This window comes from Podarcis liolepis (genome assembly GCF_965112155.1).
Source record: "Podarcis liolepis genome assembly, chromosome: 8".
NCBI lineage: Eukaryota > Metazoa > Chordata > Lepidosauria > Squamata > Lacertidae > Podarcis > Podarcis liolepis.
In genome coordinates, this window is record NC_139560.1 from 18,801,925 (window position 1) to 18,824,198 (window position 22,274).

The window sequence follows — 22,274 nt, forward strand, 5'->3', positions numbered from 1 at the left end:
ATGGTGCTGGGCTCACAGGGCACCGCGAGTTGTTGCATCCGTTTTACGGTGCCTTCCAGCTGGAGGGTGCTGTGAGAAGGACACAACAGGACAGGTCTCAAAGCAGTGCTGGGCTTGCTGGGTGCCGAGAGCTGGTGTGTCCTCCAGCTACAGAGCACCATGAGAAGGATGCAACAGCTCACAGGGCAGGGTGTTGTGAGGGGTGTGTACCCTTCCCCCCCAAAAAACTGTGCCCAGGGTGATGGCCTCCCTATCCTGGTATGCCCCGCGGAAGACCTTAAGGTCCACAAATGACAACATTTTGGAGGTCCCAGGTCGCAAGGTGGTTAGATTGGTCTCAACTAGGACCAGGGCCTTTTCAGTACTGGCCCCAACTTGGTGGAATGCTCTGTCACAAGAGACTAGGGCCCTGCAGGACTTGACATCTTTCCGCAGGGCCTGCAAGACAGAGCTGTTCCACCTGGCCTTTGGTTTGGACTCAGTCTGACCCTTATGTTTCCCTCCCCTTATGGTTTTGATCTATGGGCTACTTTTAAAGTGAGGCTGCATTTTAAATTTTAAATTTATGCCTTATGAGGCAAAATTTATGCCTTATGAGGAACGGTTAAGGGAGCTGGGCATGTTTAGCCTGGAGAAGAGGAGGTTAAGGGGTGATATGATAGCCATGTTCAAATATATAAAAGGATGTCACATAGAGGAGGGAGAAAGGTTGTTTTCTGCTGCTCCAGAGAAGCGGACACGGAGCAATGGATCCAAACTACAAGAAAGAAGATTCCACCTAAACATTAGGAAGAACTTCCTGACAGTAAGAGCTGTTCGACAGTGGAATTTGCTGCCAAGGAGTGTGGTGGAGTGTGGTGGAGTCTCCTTCTTTGGAGGTCTTTAAGCAGAGGCTTGACAACCATATGTCAGGAGTGCTCTGATGGTGTTTCCTGCTTGGCAGGGGGTTGGACTCGATGGCCCTTGTGGTCTCTTCCAACGCTATGATTCTATGATTCTATTCTAATTGCATTTTAACCTGTATTTAAATTTCTTTTTAATGTTTTTACTGTAATTTTAATGGTGTTAGCAGCCCTGAGCCCGGCTCTGGCCAGAGAGGGTGGGGTATAAATAAAATTTATTATTATTATTATTATTATTATTATTATTATTATTATTATTATTAACTATTATTACCCCCCCACCACCACTATGCCTCTGGTGTTTTGTAAGTCTTAAATATGAAAATGCAGCTGCATTCAACTGTAGTTCTTTTTCTCTCCCTCTAGAAATAGATAAAATTATAGAAACAAACATAGAGAAAACATTCATGCTCTGAGCAAGAAATCAACCACACGCTGATAGGATTAGGAAGAGAATTCTTGTGTGCAGAATTCTTGATAATTACATGTGTATAACCTTGCGCAGAGACAGAATAGGATTAAATGGACTGGTGAACTGGTGCGGCGTGACAAATGTGATGCCCTTCCATTTCTTAAAGAAAGATGACAAGCAAAGCAAGAGTTCTCTTTCTTCCGTCTTTTTTTTTGGTCTGTTTCATTTCTAGTCATTGATCAGTTTCTTTCTGTACAAAAGGAATGAGTCCTACTTACTGTACAAGGCAGAGAATGAAATGCTCCTTAAATGCTACATACCCTAGCCAGTATGGGGGTATTACTCAGAAGGGTGGTGGGAATGGGAGATTGGCAGATAGCTGAGATGAGCCTGTTGAGGACTCTTAACGACTGCAATAGGCCTTACAGGAAAAGGCAAGGGGTGAGAAGGTAATACCCCTCCCCACCTTCTCACTATATAGAAGGATCTGGCAACTTCTGTTTCAGTGTATCTGAAGAAGTGTGCATGCACACGAAAGCTCATACCAAGAACTAACTTAGTTGGTCTTTAAGGTGCTACTGGAAGGAATTTTTTTATTTTGACTATGGCAGACCAACACGGCTACCTATCTGTAATTCAAGCCATTGTTGGGGTGTTTTTGTTTTGTTTGTTTGTTTTTTGAAAAAAAGCCTAACTGTATGCAAAATTAAACACTAATATACATATATTATACGTATAACACACATTAGAGTCAAGCCTCATCAGGTGCTATATATCTGCAGTATTAACAGATAACTATTTTTAAACAGTTGTTCTATGTATATCATTATGTGCTAGTTACTTTACATATCCTGTATATTTGCATAATATTATGCATATAGTAATGTTTATAATAATGGATAAAATATGTGAGAATTGTCCATCATTTTAGTGGAAATGGTATAAATCCTAGTTTTCTTGTTTATATAACAATTTATAACCATTTTTATACATCTTAAGTGTAAATAAAATCTCTATGAAATCTAAAAAAATAAAGAAGTTAAATTAACCAAAATTAAAATAAGTCAAATGCAAGTATTGTTGATATCAAGGAGAGAGATGGGAATTAGAAAAAAAAATCTGTTCAGGTAAACTTGACATGGAGATTTTCAGAAAATCCATTCTCTCATTATGTTAGGTCTGCCTGGATTTTTTAAAAAAATCAGCACAAAATCCTGCATTTAGAAATCTATTTAAATGAATATTTTAAACATTTCCCCCCTCAAAACGTAAAGTATAAATATTTTAAAACAAAATAAATGAATAACCCAGTATGAAGCTTGTTGTAATATGCACAGACGGAACTGGCAACAGAGGTTCAATGGGCTATTTGCATATGAGAAAGGGGTTGCTTCAAGGTAGACAGTTGATACAAAAGTGTTTGCTCATTTCTTTGATGCTCATCTCTGCTTTGACTGGCCAAACTATTTATTTGCCAAACGAGAGCAATCAGTTATTGTAGTGTTGCTTCCAGGGTGATATTCAAGGATACCTTGTTGCTGTTAATGAAAATGTTATAATCATTTTCCAAGCATGTTATAATCATTTTTTTTTTACAAGCATGAGAGATAAGATCCAGTAATTCCCCACACAATGATGGCAGTTCAGGACCTTAGTACAATATAAGAAGAAAAGAATCAAATATCCAAGGAATAAGGTGCTTCCTAGGAATTCCATCCCTCCAAAGCAGATTTTGGTACAATATGGGGAGCTGGGGGTGGGGAGAGAAGGTGGAATTCCATTGCACAAGAACAAGGCTGCTTGTGCAACATTGGATATGATCCTTGATATTAGAATTGTAGAATCATATTTCGGAAGGGACCCAATGGTCATCTAGTCTAACCCCCTGCAATGCAGGAGTCTCAGCTAAAGCATCCATGACAGATGGCCATCTCCAACCTCTACTTAAAAACCTCCAATGAAGGAGAGTCCACAACCTTGTTAAACTTTTGGTATAACAGACCATGCACATGGGGGAAACAGTATTGTCTGAAAGATCTAACTTTGTATTGTCTAAGTAAGCATAGCTCTACTTAAATTATCCATTCCTATAGTCGGACATACTTTCGGTTTCCTTTGTTGTTGTTTTAAAAATCCATTTCAGTTTTTGTTTCTTTGAGTATGGGGGTTACATTTGGTTGGGTGGAAAGGAATCAGGTTAGTAATGATATACAGTGGTACCTCGGGTTACATACGCTTCAGGTTACAGACGCTTCAGGTTACAGACTCCGCTAACGCAGAAATAGTACCTCGGGTTAAGAACTTTGCTTCAGGATGAGAACAGAAATCGTGCTCTGGCGGTGCGGCAGCAGCAGGAGGCCCCATTAGCTAAAGTGGTGCTTCAGGTTAAGAACAGTTTCAGGTTAAGAATGGACCACCAGAAGGAATTAAGTACTTAACCCGAGGTAGCACTGCAATATTGTTAGATTTTGTTATGTACTGAGTTGAATAGGATCCAAACTGCAGCAGTCTGATTGGTCCTAGAACAATAGGATTCAGAATGCAGCAGTCTGATTGGTCCTAGAACAATGCAGCAGTATGATTGGTTGGCAGGAACCACCCAATCATGCTCCAGATATAAGTGAATCCACAACCTGATTGGCTTACAGTAGAATTCCAGAATTGGCCAATCATGTGCAGCCCATTGTGTAAATAATGTATATAAAGCAGATACTTTGAGGGGACTTTCATTCATTCCTCCTCACCACTATGAGCTGAATAAAGAGCATGAAATCACTTTGCGACTCTGAGTATATTTTAGATTTCTTGTTTGTTATCAGTTTAAAAAAAGATTAATAAACCATTAATGAACATGAGCAAATATTTTTTTCATAGTACAGCAGAACATGATCAGGGCAAAAATAAGCTTGCAGCCAAATTCTGTTGTTTTCATTTCTCTCCCTCTGTACATCTTGCACTATATTTTCTAAAGTAGCTTTATGTGTTTCTGTTTGTGTTATATGTGCTTTCATTGACTCATAGAACTGTAGAGTTGGGAGGGAACCTGCCACATAGAAATCTTGCCCAAAGCCATCTCTGGGTAGACAACCTTCTGGTTAACAGCCAGACACACTGACCCATTGTGTCACAGTGCATGCTTGGCCACAAATAAAATCCCATTGATTTCAGTGGCGGAGTTAAAACCTGCCTAAATCAATAAGTTCTTTATTGCAGTCCAAAGACTCGCAAGACAAAATTCAGTGCATGTGAAATCCATTAAAAGCACACTGCTAGGACATATCATAAGATTATGCCTGTTTCTGACTTGTATCTAATACAGATTTATCTCTTATCCTGACCACCTCAGACAAACTTGGCAACACCCAGTCACACAGGGGATCTTATCGTCTAGTAGGAGCTTGGCATAGAATTGGGCAGATTTACCTGGAAGATTTGTCAATAGTGAATTATTCAAATGTTGTCGGCTCTGCTTATATAGTCTACAGGACGAGAATGTGCTATGTGCATTATACTTCCTGGTTAGTGCAAGGACATAATCTTGTGAAATAAAGGGACTCCAGCAAATCTACCTTGGAGCATTTCAGAGGGAAACACATTATGTCTAGCCTTAGTAAAAGTCTACAATAATTGGCAACTGCTTAAATATTCAGCTGTGTCAAATAGCCTGACATACTGTATACTCAGGGCACTTGGTGAAGAGGTATGAGCAGGCCTGCAGATCACAGAAGGCTATATCCCACAGTCTTTGTTTTACTGATTTAAGAGCAGTGTCATAACCCATATGTGGGAGAAGGGCTCAGGAAAAACCAGTTGAAGCAGCTTTTGGGGGCATTAAGCTTGGACAGCAGCTGAAGTACTCATCCTGAGATGAGTGTAGGCATAACCCTGTGCTCAGTTTAAAAAACACTGACCTTAAGTCCTTGTCAATAGAGGGCATTTCCCAGTTTCTAACAGTATGACTGAATGTGGAACATTTGGGGATTTGGAGAAGGGCCCTCAAAAATTTAGCCTAGCTCAGATGTTAGTCCTCCACTCCAGATAGTGGAGGCGTACAGGAATTGGGCAACTGTCTTGGCATTAAATACTTTAATGGCAGGTGGAACGCACTGTCCCCCTTTGGTGAAGATGTAACACAGAATGGCAGACAGACTTGTGCTTCCTAAAAGTCAGCAGATCTATGAGTGGTCCATGATATTGTACGATAGAATGTCAGCCCTAGGTGTTTTGAAAAATACTAATCTGTTCTAGAACATGACCATCTAATGTCCATTTACATTGGGAGATAGATCATATTGTGTGCATGTTGCAAGCCAGACTGAAAATATATTTATTCAAGCAACCAATAGAGCTCAAGCAAAATGTGGTGTTAAACATATTGCCATGTAATGAAGCAATTTTGGTTGGGAAAAGTGCAGAACATATACTGTATGATGCGCAGCAAATCATATCTTCTTTTCCCTCTTATATTGCATACACATACAGTCGTACCTTGGTTCTCAAATGCATTGGTACTCAAACAACTTGGAACCCAAACACTGCAAACCCAGAAGTAAATGTTCCAGTTTGCAAAAATAATTTGGAAGCTGACTGTGCTCCATTTTGAGTGTTTTGCTTCCGATTTGAGTGCCACACTTCCATTTTGAGTGTCACACTGAGGTCTGACTGTTTTTGCTATTTATCTTGCGTTTTTGCGGCTCTTTTTTGTGACTGTGTGGAACCCAGTTCAGCTACTGATTGACTGATTGTGTGACTGCGATACATTGTTTATTGCTTTCATTTTATGGATCAATGGTCTCATTAGATAGTAAAATTCATGTTAAATTGCTGTTTTAGGGGTTGTTTTTAAAAGTCTGGAACGGATTAATCCATTTTGCATGACTTTCTATGGGAAAGAGCACCTTGGTTTTGGAACACTTTGGTTTTGGAACGGACTTCTGGAATGGATTAAGTTTGAGAACCAAGGTTCCACAGTACTGGTGGGAATGATTCCAGTACTGTCTGTGGTAGAGCACATGCTTTGCAAGCCAATGTCCCCAGTTTCAATCCCAGGCATCTCCAGTTAGGCCTGGAAATGAGCTACTGTCTGAAACCCTGAAGAGCAGCTGCCAGTTATTGTGGATTCTATGGGGTTAGATAAGCTAATGGTTGGAGTCAGTGTAGCACAGCGTCCTTTGTAATTTAGTCTACATAAATTGTGTGTGTGTGTGTGGTGGATTGGCTGGACAATAAGAGGAATGGTGGAAGGAACAAGCTGGAGAACTCAGAGCCTGGGGATTGGTGGTGGAATGACAATCAGAGGCAGAAGAGGGAGAAGCCTGGGAGGAGGCGCCAGAAGCTGAATAAGTAACAGGGCCTAGTGAGCAGGGAGAGTCTGTGGCAGAGCAGAATCCAGAATCAGCAGCAGCAGTGGAAGCAGGAGATGAAGGAGTCCAAGAGGCAGAAAGGAGTAAGGCTGGTGAATGAGCCAGGGAGTCTCCCACTCCTGCCGTGACAAGTTCCCCAGAACCAGAAGAGATATGAAGAGGGAGCAGCAAAGACAGGCAAATTAGATTGCTTAGGAAAGACCCGGGGAGAGATGGAGACTTAGGCAGCTGTGGGAAGGCAGACCTTCAGACTCCACAACTTCCTCACAGGGGCAAGATCTCCTGGGTAGAGTTGCTGTGCTCATTAGACCTGGAACTTCTGAGTGGACTTTGTTTCATCTAATAAAGAGTTACAATCACTTACTCTGTGTGATTTATTGCTGACCCGCTCCAAACACCTGCTCCTGTCAGTGTGTGTGTGTGTGTGTGTGTGTGTGTGTGTGCATGTTAAATCCAGCAAACCCCAAGCCTTTTCTTTTTTTTATGGACTACTATACAAAACCATTAATGTCACTTAATATTTTCAATCAAAGCCTTCATCCACTTCCATACTTCATTATTCTGCCCATGCTATCTCTACATAAAGCCACATAATTATCACCATTATACTCTGGAATTGCAGGGTGGGGAGTGAAATTTTATTATTTGGCTTTCTTTTATAACAGTTATGAACTGTCCATTTTCATAGGACAGGGAGCTTTTGAAGTGTTTTGCCTTTGAAAACTAATTAACATGATCACCTTAAACTGTGAAATTACTCAAATGGTTCTGTTTCTTAAAATGTGAGGTCTTTCTTCAATTAGTTATTATTATATATTAAACACAACTGAAACATAGAAAAAGCCCCCCCCCTACCTCAAGAGACTTGAAAAATAATACTCATTGAACTATGCTTGGAGTTTTATGGGTTCTCTGGGCTTCCTGCCACAATCTATTCTTTTTCTTTCTCCCATTTACTTCAAACCTAAACCTTACTCTACTATTTTAATCATACAGTGGTTTCATACAGCTATGTTCAATATGTAATTCTCTTTTTGTTTGCATTGTTGAATTCCAAATATTTACATATTATTGAAAGCAAATATGTGTAAATCTAAACTTGGGGCATGATCCAACCAATGTCAAGCATTATTGAACCACATTGATTTCAAGCGTGCACCGGAATCCTACATATCTAATTGGTTGGAAGTAAATTTCCCTGTGCTTATTGGGATTTGCTCCAAAGTAAATGTACATAGAATTTCATTTTGGGCACATACTTAACTCGCCAATCGAAATCAGCTTGGCAGGTTCATGTCCATTTATAAGCAATCATCTCTACTATTTTGCTTCTGTCATTTTTATCTTTTTCTTCCCTTCCTGTGATCGTTTCATCTCTTTCTTTCATATTCTTTACATCACTGCTATTTCATAGCAGCTGCACAATGATATACTTAAAAAAGAAAGAAAGAAAGAAAAATTGATAAGATAAATATATTATATGCAAATAATATAGTAAAAGCAGGGATGTTTTGAGGAGAGTTTAGAAACTAAAACTAGCTATACTTCTAAACAGGTAAATAAAACGCAATTAGAATTAGTGGAGATGTAGTTTAATGTTATTAGTTACTGATGTCATAATGATGCTTATCAGATGACAAATGGCACCTGGGAAGTCTGTTCTAATGAATGATATAACAGACTATGAGTTAGCATTAAACATAGGCTGCCTTTATGACAGCGACACGGTTATTTCTGTTGTGGTTTTGGGAATCCTGTGTATTCGTATGTGGAAGCATGCCCCATTAAACTCAGTAGGATTGGGCTGTTTGAAAAATAATTTGAAGCGCACTGTAGTTTCTCTCTCTCTCTTCCAGCATTTACAAAATAGTGGGACATGTCCTATACTTAGAGAAAACTCTTCTAGAAAGATAACCATAGGGTGATTTTATCCCAGTATTTCCACACAGTGACCTAAAACTCAAGATCCCCATATGTACGCAAGACTATCTGCCTGCTGCTATGTTGTGTCATCACTAAATGTCATGCCTGTTGGAAGCTTTCCTCACAAGACAGCAGCCAGTGGTTTCTTAGGCAGAGTAACTAGATCTAGTATAGTATAGGAGTCCTGCAATTTTAATAGAAAAGAGGGTTACACCTAGTTAATATACAGTGCAAGCATATTAAGGAAGGAAGTGCAATTAGGATTGCAGTCTTACACGCCAATAGGTGAACAGAAAGACCATCCCATCTGAGCTGATATCAGCTGAGGTTGACTTCACCACCTAATGAAACATCACTTGTTCTGACATATCTTAGACCGCATCTTACTGTATCCTCACATATCCTTCCTTGGGGCAAATTTGCAAGGATGTGCTAATCTGAAATCTGGTAACATACAGGGACAATTCAGATAGTTCATTCTGTTACAAATCATAATGTAAAAAATCAGATACAGTCTCCTTGGTTTATTGATCTACTGTGATAGGCTTTTCAGAGTTTAATATACTGAAACTGATTGCCATACAGATAGGTTGGAAATAGGTTATCTTTCCATCCTTACATGATCTAACTTTGTGACCATATTGCTGATGATGCAGTTTTCTTTTTCTGGCCACAAAGTTACTTTACAGATCTTAAACTTAAATGTGCAGAAATAGACAGATTGATGGAAGGGCGGGGGGGGGGGGAGGAGAGAGAGAGAGGTAGATTAACTAACCTCATATTGATTCATTCAATATTGTCATTGCTTTACTCACACCACTGTCAGAAAATATTTTGGAGAATGATCATGGCTTTCTTGTATGTCCTCCTGAATGTATTTTGAGCCCATACAAAACTGCTCCAGGATGGGAGGTGTTCCAATTTTGCGTTTTAAAAGCATAGAAAATATCGCAGCAGATACTTAATAAGGGAAATAAATACTCATTAAATGAGACAGGGATTTGGAAACACTATTGTGAACCTCTATTAAATTCTTGGCTTTCCAGGTTCCATAATGGTATAATAAAGTTACACAAAATCAGTTGTGGAACATGGAAACTGGAATATTTAAATTTGTTTTAGAATTTTGCATAAGAGGCATCATACACTCACTACAGGAAAAATAATAATGTTATGCCTATTTGTTTGTTCCTGTATACTTTTATATAATATAAATACTGCCTTTTGTGTAAAAACAAAAAAATGGACTCTGTTCTTTTTCTCTCTCTATGGGTACACAATATTGTTGAAGCCAATTATGCTTAATTTGCACCTCCATGATAAAAAGAACTGTCAATTGAAATGAACATCTTGTTAGACTGTATTATCTGATATGTGTTTTTGTTTGTTTTCTTAACTAGTGAAAAAGGCCATAGATTTTAAATCTAGAGGATTTAAATTGTTTCCAGGGAAAGACAACAGCAACAAGTTTTCTATCTGTGAGTGTACTCCTTTTTGTTACTTTTTCTAGTGCAAGAGTGAAGTTTGTGCTGTCTGTGTTGTTTGTGTGTGTTTTCAATATTGTTCACATATATCTAAGCACTTAACTGTATTAAATATGTATTCTATAGTCTGCATGGTGAATGTGAAAGTGTAATTGTACTCTGAAGTGACTTTATGCAAATATGGCATCACTGCAGTTAATTTTCTTTGTGAATATTCCAAATTTAAATTTTGAAGTTCTACAAATGTTCCCCCCTTTTTTTCTAGCAGTAGGCTTTTACTTGAAGTTAAATTAATATGCGCACTCATCCATGCAATCCCTAAACATGTCTTCTCAGATAAACATGTATTATCAGTAGTAACCTCAACTAAATTTGTAGCGACTGATTCCCTAATGAGTGCTTAAGACAATGGCCTTTTAGAGTTGATTAAAAAGGGATAATGAATTTTTTTACTAATATAATATTAATGCATATTAATGCACGAAAGCTATAATAAACTAAATATGTTCCATGGGGGGAGGATTGTGGGGGTTCTGGATTAGAGAATGAACTGGGTATGACAACTAGTCAGAAACAGATGCTTATTTTCTAGCCTGAAGAAGAAAATGGTAAAATATTATAAAATAAACTTTGTACCTTTCTAAACTGATTTCCCCCCTACTCATAGTGCCAGAGTCCTTTATACTTTCAAAAAACACAATGAACTACACATTAAAAAGTTGACCCAAATTGTGACCCCCCCACCTCAACTTCATCGTTCTGTCTGTAGGCTGCAGAGTTGGAAGAAATTTCAGCAGTGGGGATGTGCTGCAAACAGGGAAGTATTTCTTTCCCACTAGACTTCCTCACTCTGATTTGCCTTTGCGTTGATGCCATATGGCAAGAGATTAGACTAAGTGATGGTGACTGGAGGCAAATCAAAATGGTTGCAAGATGCCCTAAGTCCAGCATCTCGTGTGCCTGAAGAAGAAAAAATGACAACTGGTATTCAGTAACCAGCATTGAGCTAGCAGAGGAGGCCTCTTGAACCCCCCTTTCAAGCTGAACTATTTTTTCTTGGATTTTTAAAAAATTGATTTCTTCCAATGTACAAAAATGTAGTGCGGGAATTTATTGCAGTGTTTCACCAGGACCACGAACAATCTGTCTTCAGGTTGCTTCCAGGTCTTTCCTAATCTGCGCCAATCAGCAGTGATGATAGTAGGGGATCCGCAAGCAACCTGGTGAATATGATTCATTGCTGGTGGCAAATGGTGTGATCACAATCTGCCATTTTTAGCCACTGCATGTTTTACAGGGCTAGATCTGTTTAGCTTCAGTGACAGAACTGCATCCAAATACTTTCAGACCATTCTCTGAGCCACATGACTGATCAGTCCCTATTAAGGAAGTGCCATGCGAAGATTCAGGTTTGATTATGGTGAAGTGACTTAGCCAGTCTGCTGGCCTTAAACAAGGAGTTTCTGTAAGCACAGATACCTGCAAATTAGGGATAAACCATGGCTCTACTTCTACCCTTACCAAAAGTAGACATAACATTAGCAGGTAAACATTCTGTGTCTAAGTAGTAGATAGGTAGCCGTGTTGGTCTGCCATAGTCAAAATAAAAAATTCCTTCCAGTAGCACCTTAAAGACCAACTAAGTTAGTTCTTGGTATGAGCTTTCGTGTGCATGCACACTTCTTCAGATACACTGAAATCTGGCAACTTCTATTTCAGTGTATCTGAAGAAGTGTGCATGCACACGAAAGCTCATACCAAGAACTAACTTAGTTGGTCTTTAAGGTGCTACTGGAAGGAATTTTTTATTTATTCTGTGTCTAATGTGCTCAAAATTCTGAAGGTGAAAGGAAATGTTTATCAATATATTTAATTTTAGCACCTGAAGCTAGCAGAGATTACTTGGAAAAAGCATAATATCAACTGTATGCCATTTTAAGTCACTTTTCAGAGTAGAACCACTTTTGAAACATTTCAGTATGATCTATATGCATAAAATGTGTACACTGAGTTTCTTCTTCACTTCTCAGGCTTTTGACTAAGGTCAAGTGTTCTTCATCTATAAATTGGCGTTTGTTGAATTTTGTGTGCGCCTCGGGCAGATTTTGGTTGTGTTAGGCATATGCAAAAACTGTATTGGAATCGGTTCTACGTACTTAGTATGGGGAGAACATTCAGGGGAATTTCTGCATCAGGTATTCTACATAGCCAAGCCCATTCAACTTTTTGTTATAAAGGAAAAATAAAGTAGGCCTATTTTTTACTATGAACACCTGGAATTATTTTGAACGAATCAGATCAATGCTCCACATAGTTCATTATTTTCTGCCCTGACTGGTTGGAATTTTTTGTAATGTAGCCTTTCCCAATTTTCCCAATATTAATTTCAGACCTCGCACTCCAGTGGAGCCATGGGTTCTTTTCAAATCAATTTGTAGTACTGGTTATTTAATCTATAAAATACAGTTGTCTAAACGACCATTGGGCAGGCTGGTTCTCTATTTGGGGGAGCACAATAAACTGGGGGAAGAAAAGAAGAAAGATGTAAAAATTGCAGAATGGTAGTGAGGAAAGAAAAAAAGTTTCACTCTTTGCTGCTGTTTCCTTCCTTTTGGTACATGGATGCAGGAAGATACAAATATACTGACTTTCAAGGTTCTGCATAACCAAAAGAGTTGGCTGAAACAATTTTGAAACGTGAAATAGGATAATATAAACAAATCATTTCTTTTTCACAAGGAAACAGCAAATGAACTGAGAATGGGCTTGATCAACTTGTGTAACGTTTATTTTGCTACTAAAACTAAAGTCATGTTAATGCAACATTTAACACTTTCACCTGATGCCATTGCTACTAACATCCATCCTTGATGTGCTGAACTGGATAAGGTCATTCATAACTACTGTTACTACAACTGTGATTAGGTACCTCCTTCTGCTTTTAATGCTAAGCATTTACTTGGTGCCAATAGATTGCTAGGTACTGGTTAGAATGTAACAGTGAGATGGCCCATTCTGCTTGCATTTTAAGCCAGAAATAACTACAGGCAGGCAGTTTTAATTTTACCAGCAAATTAGCAACATAATGAAGAAAATTTATTTTAGTAAAATGCTGTACCATTTAATACTTTGTAAACAGTGATTAGTTAGCTATTCAGACCACATATGATAAATGGGCATTACCCATGCTTTAAAAAGGGGGGGATTAGTTTGAAACGTCTATGTACTTACGATTGCAAAGACCAATGAAACATTAATTTTAGCTCTAATTCAACATTTTGTCCAGTCAGCCATACCATTTTGTAAGGGTCATTCAGAATACTTGGATTCCAAACGGATGTAATTATTGTTGTCTGCAAACCTATGGGCAGCCCATTATTCAGAACTTGTGCTATACTGGTTGTAATAAACACTTGTGCAATATATGTTTGTTAATTTGTAGAGCACCCTTGTGTGGCAATAATATAAGCAAATAATATGGATGTTGGGCTGGTCAGAAGGAGAGAGATCCATGAGGAAAAGGGCATAGCATAGCGACATCCACATATAGGTGCTACTGAAAGCCTTGGAATTTGACGAGGTCATCAAGAATCTGTATTTCAAGGACTGTGTATCCTATCCACACTGAGGCATAATCCAGAATAGCTAGCCAAGAAGTGAAAAGAAAGAAAAATACAGCCCAGAGATATTATCTTTACTATATCTACATGCTGTTGTTGTTTCTTTAACTAAGGGCTCCCCCTATCTCCTGTCCCTAGCACTAAGCTAAAGCACAGAAAGAATCTCTACCCCAGTTAACCATTCTGTGTTTGCCTTGACATGTTCTTTACTAGCACACACCAGTGCTGTGCCAAATCTTGGCCTCACATTTGTAGCCAGTCTTTCAACCCATGGGAAAGAAGAGCTGTTTTCCTGCCTGTCTCAGGATCATATTTTTACACTGTCGTTTTGTTTTTGCTTTCTGTCCAAGAAGAACAGAACAGCAATGGGACAGCAACTTCCTATCCCATCCAGATACCTTCAAGCCCCGTGCCACTTAGTGATTTTATTTATTTACCATGAATTGTAGGCAACCAGATCATACACAGCATAGGCCCACTGAAATCAATGGGCATGACTAACTCGTATGACTCACTTCAATATCACTTTATATTTCTATGGCTGAACATGTGACCAAAAGTATATGTTCTCTGGCCAGATCACAAAAAAGAATAAAATGAAATGTAAAAAAAAAAGTCAATTTCAAAATAAATAAAAACAGCATAAAAAATATATCTGTCAGAAAACATGGGAGTCATACACTTGAGAAGCTCAACTAACTAGACACTAGGTTTTTTTCCCCAAAGGTCTGGGTGAATGGCTATTTTACCTTCTCAACAATTCTTCTTGAAGTTTAATACTGTTGCAAGGCCAGAGCCCTCAGGAATTGGAATACTGGTGAAAGCAGTTAGGTTGGTGAGTACCAGCCTTCTGGGTGGTGGCCTCATATCTGGGATGACCTGTCCAAGAAGTTCATATGGTCCCCTCTCTGTTTTCTTGTAGAAAATCCCTAAATACGTTTTTCCTGTCTGCATTTGAGTGGTTTTATGGTTTGCTTGTTTTAAAGAATTATTTCACCTGTTACTTCTTTAATGTTAGTTGTTTTTACTATTATTTTTAATATTCAAATTGGATACAATACTATTAATTGTAGAGTTCTGCTGCTTGTGGAAAAGATGGGGCAGCTACTTATATCCAAATTTTAGGTGCACCATATAATCCTAGAATGGTAGAGCTGGAAGGAATCCTGAGGGTCATCTAGTCTAACCCCCTGCAATGCAGGGCTCTCAGCTAAAGCATCCATGGCATATGGCCAGCCAATCTGCTTAAAAACCTTCAGGGAAGGAAAATCCACCACCTTCTGAGGGAATCCATTCCACTGTCTTAGAGCTCTTGCTATAAGAAAGTTCTTCCTGATGTTTAGTCAGAATCTCCCTTCTTGTAACTTGAAATCATTGGTTTGGGTCCTAGCCTCTGGAGCAAGAGAAAACAAGTTTGCTCCATCTTCCATGTGTCAGCCCTTGAGATATCGGAAGATGACTACCATATCTCAGTCTCCTCTTTTCTAGGCTAAGCCTGGAACTCAACTCCCTCAGCTGTTGCTCATACGGCTTGGTCTCCAGACCCCTGATCATCTCCTTAAATTGTGGTGGCCAGAACTGGACACATTACTCTAGGCTAGCAAACCTTAAGAGGACTGGATTTGCTCCCCTTTCCAGGAACTGGACTACCTCAGAATCCAGAGGATCTTGAACACCGCACTTCCACCGCTGTCTCATTTTAGGGCCTTCCATCAGCAGTAGAATGACCAAGCTGCACTTTCTGTGGCCAAGGCAGTGGAAGCTGCTCACTGGTGGTGGCCAGCAGACAGGGATATCTGCTGGATCCTAACTACCTCCAACAGCATGGATTCTGAGTTAGGATTGTAGCCTTAATATAAGTTATAGAATTGCTGTAACCTGCCTTTGGAGAGTATGTACTCCAAGAGGCAGCTCAACATCCAGCAGCAACAACATTTTGCCAGGCAACTTTGGAAGAGATGTTTGGAATGAGGAGGGCTGTTGCTCAGTGGTAGAGCGTAAGGCTTGCATGCAAAAGGTCCCTTGACTGGGAGGATGGAGGCGCTGGCAGTCAGTGCAGTCAATACTGAGCTGGTTGAGCCAATGGTTTGACTCAACATAGGTCAGCTTCCTGTGTTTCTGTCTTCCCATTAGCAAGTCGTCTGCAATATATTCATTAGCTCTTAGTGGTGTTAACCTGTAGCATATGAGTCAGTCAAGATTCTCCTTGAACTCTGAAGTTTGTAGAAGTACAACAAATCTTTTAAGCGAGGGAAGACTAAGAGAATGAACATCCAATCTGTTCATTTACGTCACATTGATTTCAGTAAGAAATTAAACATGTGCAAAATTCACTCCGATTGAAATTAGTGTGATTTAAATGTGCTAGTTCATACCATGGTTATATAATAAATATATTATATAATGCTTATGCTAGTATAAATAGCAACATAAATTATTTATTATTGTTTTCTATCCTCGTCATCTATTTCATCCTACTTTTGATTTGGATATATCACCGATATACAAATGGGCAAGTTAAGAATGTTTCACACATACTCTTCCATCTCGAGATTCATAGGAGTACTGAATATTTATCAACTACATTTGCCCCAACTATTTATTTTTTATTTTTTAAAAAGAAATCAAATGTTGAGATACAGTAATTCAGTTTTTGTCACTTGAAAATAACCTCTATTACTGATGTAATCTGAAGGAATCTAACTTTAATTTCACCTCCACTTCAACTACAGATAGATGTCAAACATGGAGACATAAAAACTTAATGTGAGTCGTGCCCAGCCAGATTAAAGGATGGATACGTCAATAGTAAAAAAAAAAAAAAAGTGGCTGAGAAAACAAGAATGACCACATTACACTCTCTGTGAAGAATCAGTTACTGACAGAAAGTGTTTATTAATTTGTAAACCTGCAATGCTATGGATGTTTAGCTGGGAGTAAGTTCCATAGGACATTCTAGTGCTTACTTCTGAATAAATGTGTTCAGTGCACTGTAAATGACAACTAAATGGACACTCCCCCTCAGAACATATATCATAGCCTTGGAATGGCCCGTGCCTCCTAAGGAAGAATGAAGTCAGATCATAGGCAAGGAAACATGTACATAAGGGCTGAATGTATAGGGCTTCTGTAATATGTCTCTTCAAACTGATGGTGGGAGATCAGATGTATAAATGTTTATTAGGAAACCTCCCTGCAGATCCAAAACCTAACTCAACTATCTCCTTCACTGTTCACATTTGAGTTTTGCATGTTCAGGAAGGAGAAATATTTTGCACCATGGAGCTTTTGAGCAGTGTGGATAAGCACTGCAGTTCAAAGTGGTATTACCCAATGCAGTAACAGCCAAACTACATGAGGCTGATGAAAGTGTGCTTTTATTGAAAGGTGAGGCCGGATGAGAAACAACCTCCTTCTCATCCAAGTTCCCACATTCCTCAGGTGACAAAGGCATTAGGGCTCAGGAGACAAACCCTGCTTGCTCCTTATGCAATGGAGACACTTATTTTATCTTAGGCATGCAAGATAGGCTGTATACTTCAGCTTAGAAGATGAAGGGGAAATGAACCAAAGGAATTGCTGCATGGGATTGTAATTATCACAATGGCTGGTTAAGTTCACAATAAAACATGTTTTATACTGGAAAGAGAACAAGGGTTATGCTCAGACATTCCCAACTCCCCATCCCTTCTCCCATAGTTTCCCACAATGTATAATCTAGTGGTTCATGAAACAATTCTATACATGCCTACTCAGAAGTAGATTTCACCGAATTCAATGGAATATGCTCCTATGTAAGTCGGTACACCAAATACTTGCATGCATTTCTTCTAGAAAACATTGGCTAGCAATGTTGAGTGCTTAACTTGTAGTAATCAAATAAATGGGTTGTGCATTTTTACAATTCACTGAGCCTGTTCCCTGCTGAAGCGTCCTTCCTGCCACGTGGCATTAGCAGCAGGTAAGCTGTATGCCCAGAGCTGAAGAGCTGGGGAGGTTACAGGACTGCATTGCTACACCACCACTGTGAGCAACACAACTGCATAAATGAAGCTGTTGTGCACTGCAACTGATGAACCTAAAACAGAATGCATCACTTTCTAATGTGTTATTAACAGTAAACGAATCTATGAGTAAGAAGTTGATTATCAGGCTTATTATTTTTTTCATCTGGTCTGTTTGTGATCCTTAAACATCATTATCCTTGATGTGCATGGTATATCATAATGGTTTAGGAGTACTTTAAATCATTTTTCTCACTGAGTCTTAAGTTCTGGAAACATTTGCTTTCCAGACCACAGACGGAAATTATGTTTGTGATTCAATTTGGTATTTCAAAGGCCACATGACCTTAAACTTTCAATGTATAATTACCTATAGTTTGCTTACAATGGGGTTGTGCTTACTTTTGTTTGGTACTGTTTATAATGATGGCCTGTAATTTTATATATATATCTCCCAATCCTACCCATGTCTATTCACATGTAAGCACCATAGAGTTCAATGGGGCTTACTTAAAGGTAAGTGGTATAGGAATGCGTCCTTATTCATGTTCAACGGAACAGTCTATTATCTGTTTTATATTTTATGGCATTTTCTAGATGTTGAAAATATATATCTCCAGCTCACATTGTTTTGTTTTTCTTCTGCAGTAAATGAAGGCGGTATTAAACAGGCATCCAATTTGTGTCCAGATCCTGGAGAACCTGAGAACGGAAAACGGATAGGCTCAGATTTTAGGTAACATTTGCAGTTCAGGGGGTGGGGGGAAGACAACTACCCCTTTTGGGCCTAAATTAATGATATATAGACACACCACTATAAATCTATGTATCTGTCTATCACTGATACCCAACATGCATAGCCACAGGCTCTTATAGAATTAATTAAACAGTTCTAATCTATATACTTTTTATTGGTATTGAATTTCATTTAGATGTTTAAGTAGCTGGGAACATACTTTAATACCTTTCCTATTTTAAATGTCACCCATCATTAAAAGATGGACTCCAGTATTAAAAGGTGGACGTTCCAGTATTCAAGGCTAGACAATATAAATTTCTCATTAGAGTACAATTATTAGCTAGATCACATGGCAGGTACAGTTGTAAATTGTTTTAGGGTGCCTCATGGGAAGCAATTCAGTAATGAAATAATACTAATACTACTAATACTAGTACTAATAATAGAAAGAATTGTTGGGGAGGGACTTCAGGGGACACTATAAATTACTGGGGGAATGCAGCCTTTGGAACATGAATTTACCACCCATGCTTTAAGTCACTGGCAAGGGAAACCAAAATGAGGGTGTGTGATTTCCTATTTCATCTCAGTATTTACAGCAACCAATCATCATATGTAATGTTTTGATGTCTCCTAGTCCTATCTAAAACTTTAGGGGGTAGTTGCTGAAATCTAAGCCGTGTTGAAGCTCTCAATTAGACTGGTCATATCAATTAAAGATTTTTTTGAAGCCATAGTTAAATGATATGCCAAGATACCATTATAATATTGGACACAGATACAAGGCATGCTGGATATAGGCTTTCCTAAGTGCGTTTTTGTGTGTCTGTGGACAATCCAGCTTGGCAGATGACAACCTAATACAAAGTAATTCACATGGAAGCCATATGAATGTAGCATCTGCTCTAGCTTTTGGCACCAAGCAGTTTGATGACCCAGACTAAATTGCCTTTGTTCTGTTTAGCACAGTTTGGAAGTCTGAAGAGATAGGAGTAGATGGTGCACAGTTGCCCAAGCACCAGCTTCTGCTCTTGAAAAACAGCAACGTAACCTTTGTGTGACCCCATTAGAATAGTTCTGTTACCAAGGTCCAAAGTTAAATGGCCCAATTTCTGACCCATGATCAGGTTTAATACAGTTTTGTGTACTTGGGAGTCTTCTTCTTCTTCTTTGGCGATTACTCATAGCCAAGTAAGATTGTCTTCCATAAACACGGTTTTAACAGTGAGTCTGTAAGTGACTGTGGAGGCCAATTCTGGATCCACATTCTTCCACAGTGGGGACATTGGTTTCCGGGTGGGAGTTGTTCATGGTATGGATTTGCCAAGCGTGCCTTCCTCTTAGCACGTTTCTCCCTTGCGTCCTGAGTTTGAGTGTCTTCAAAGCCCATGACACCTTTGGTAAAGGCTGTTCTCCAACCGGAGCACTCGCAGGCCAGTGTTTCCCAGTTGTCAGTGTTTATACTACATTTTTTTTTAGATTTGCCTTGAGACAGCCTTACACCCTTTTTGTTGACCACCAGCATTATGCTTTCCATTTTTAAGTTCGGAATAGAGTGGTTGCTTTGGAAGACACCGTATGACTTACATCTGGCTCAACATGCATGATTGCACTGTAAGGCTGCAAGCATGCCCTTAACCTGGAAGTGAGCACCTTTAACCTCACTGGAGCTGGTTTCTTAATATTAATAGACATGCATAGGATTGCACTGTGAATTATTATTTTTTAATAGCAATAATTTGATTACTGGTCAACCAGTATTAGGAAATAAGATCATCAGCTAGCACAAAGAATCAAATTGCTTTATAAAACCAGATTCTAAATGTCAGGTTCCCATAGCTGGGGAAAACTGATTTATTATGGACTGTCATCATTTGTAGAGGTGACCCTAGCAAAGCGACCTGCAACTTTTGAGAAGAGTGGGTGCAGGAACTAGGGAAATACGATTAATAATAAGAAAAGAAAATAATTCCAAACAGTTTCAGCCTTATATTCTGACCAATTGACGCTAAAAGTTATAGAAACTATGTGCAAAGCTGATTTCTACAGGTGTGCATGTGTGGATATGTGGCACAGAGGCAGAAAGGCCTGAATGTTCATCGTTTTCCAAGCAACCATCACTAGCCAAACTAGCAAAGAATGCAGAACAAACAGTAACAAGGCGTTGCATTACTTCAACATGTCTTCTCCAGGGACTGGAAAGCCCTGGTAAAAACTGATATGAAGCTAGGCCTGTCAGTCACAAAAGAACTCTTCTTCCCACTTCTCCTTATTTTGACATTTTCCTTACATGACAAACTTGGGAAGAAGCATTTCAATTTTTGCAGACATACTACCTGAAATGTTTCATTTTTTGAATGTGCACACCTGCAAAACAGCAAGGGACCAACTTTGCTTAGAATTCGAGAATTATCTGAACCCACAGCACACCCTTCTCTGCAACAGTTTAGCAGCCGAATGGCAGTTCTCTGATTAATATATTTTATTTCTTTCCTGAAATTTATGAAAATTTAAATTGTAAAAAAACCCAACCTCATAGCAGTTTACAAAAAGTTAAAATGAAGAAAAAAATTACAGCCATACTTTAAAACATGTAAAAGTTAAAATACTGAAACAGATTAACATTACTTCATCTTTCATGTTTCTAGCAACTTTTTGACCCTTTTAACTGAAAGCCAAATTCACTTTTATGACGCTCACTTCCAAATTTGTACTACTGTATTATTTTGAAGTTTAAGCTACAATTTTAAGGTCCTCAAAATGAAGTGTGCATAAACACAGAGTTCTTGAAAATCTGGAAATCACCCAGAGGAAACATACTAATAAATAAATAAATCTGTGAATATAGTAAACATAAGAAGATGTTTCTGAAGGACTTTTAAATAATTGAAAAATACAAACACATATATTGGTAACATAAACATAATAATTTATTTATAGGTTAAAACTACCCTACAGTGCTTTAGATTTGGAATATATACATATGTGTATGCTATTTCATATATATAGGAAGTTTTTGCAGAAACATAAGGATTTCATTACTCACTGGAGCTTCTTTCATTTTATTTGCATTTCTATTCCACGGTTAGTTGCCCCAAGTCTCTGCAGCTAGTTATCATATACATTTAAATATTATATATACATACTGGAGTGGAAAAGCTTCATGTGTTTAACTGCATTTCCATAATGATTTTAGACTTGCCTGTGAAACAGTAAGGCAAGCAGGTATATTTCAGTAGGTGTACTGCTGACCTTGAGTATCACTTCAAATCTCATTGCAACCAGTGTTATGCATAGCTGCTGGGTAGATCAGTGATTTAAACAGAGTTTGGCTAAGACAGCATTTGAAGTGATACCTAAAGCCTTCATCTACTGAAATCAAATCTACTTAAATCAAGATTTAATCACCCAGAAGAAGGGAGGGGGAAATTTAATTGATATCCCTATCCCCCGCACCTTCAACTTGAAGTGCAAAAAAGGTCCCGTTCATTTCCATGAGACTTCCTTTTATATTGGAAATTGCAGGCACTAGGACCCTGTTATGGATCAGAATCCAAGCAGTGAGGTATTGCAGGCATGGCCAAACTCTCATGATCCCTAGCTAACAGGATGAGTGGTCAGGGATGATGGGAACTGTAGTCCCAAAACAGTTGGAGGACCAAGTTTGGCCATAACTGGTTAAGCATCCACTGGACCCCACCTGAGGGTAGAACTGTGCAAGGGATGTGGGTGGCGCTGTGGTCTAAACCACTGAGCCTCTTGGGGTTGCTGATCGGAAGGTTGGAGGTTCGAATCCGCAGATGGGGTGAGCTTCCGTTGCTCTGTCC

At 38.9% G+C, this 22,274-nt stretch overlaps 1 protein-coding gene across 5 annotated transcripts in view; it reads left to right on the plus strand.

Annotated features, from left to right (window-relative positions):
* Nucleotides 1–22,274, plus strand: part of CSMD3 (CUB and Sushi multiple domains 3) — a 591,548-nt gene that overhangs the window by 286,061 nt on the left and 283,213 nt on the right. For 3 of the 5 annotated variants that reach the window (XM_083516438.1, XM_083516434.1, XM_083516436.1), the window contains 2 exons: nucleotides 10,001–10,078; nucleotides 18,357–18,444. In XM_083516438.1, the coding sequence (XP_083372564.1) occupies nucleotides 10,001–10,078; nucleotides 18,357–18,444 (166 nt within the window). The remainder of the gene's footprint in view (nucleotides 1–10,000; nucleotides 10,079–18,356; nucleotides 18,445–22,274) is intronic. The other 2 variants (XM_083516435.1, XM_083516437.1) reach the window with 1 other exon arrangement.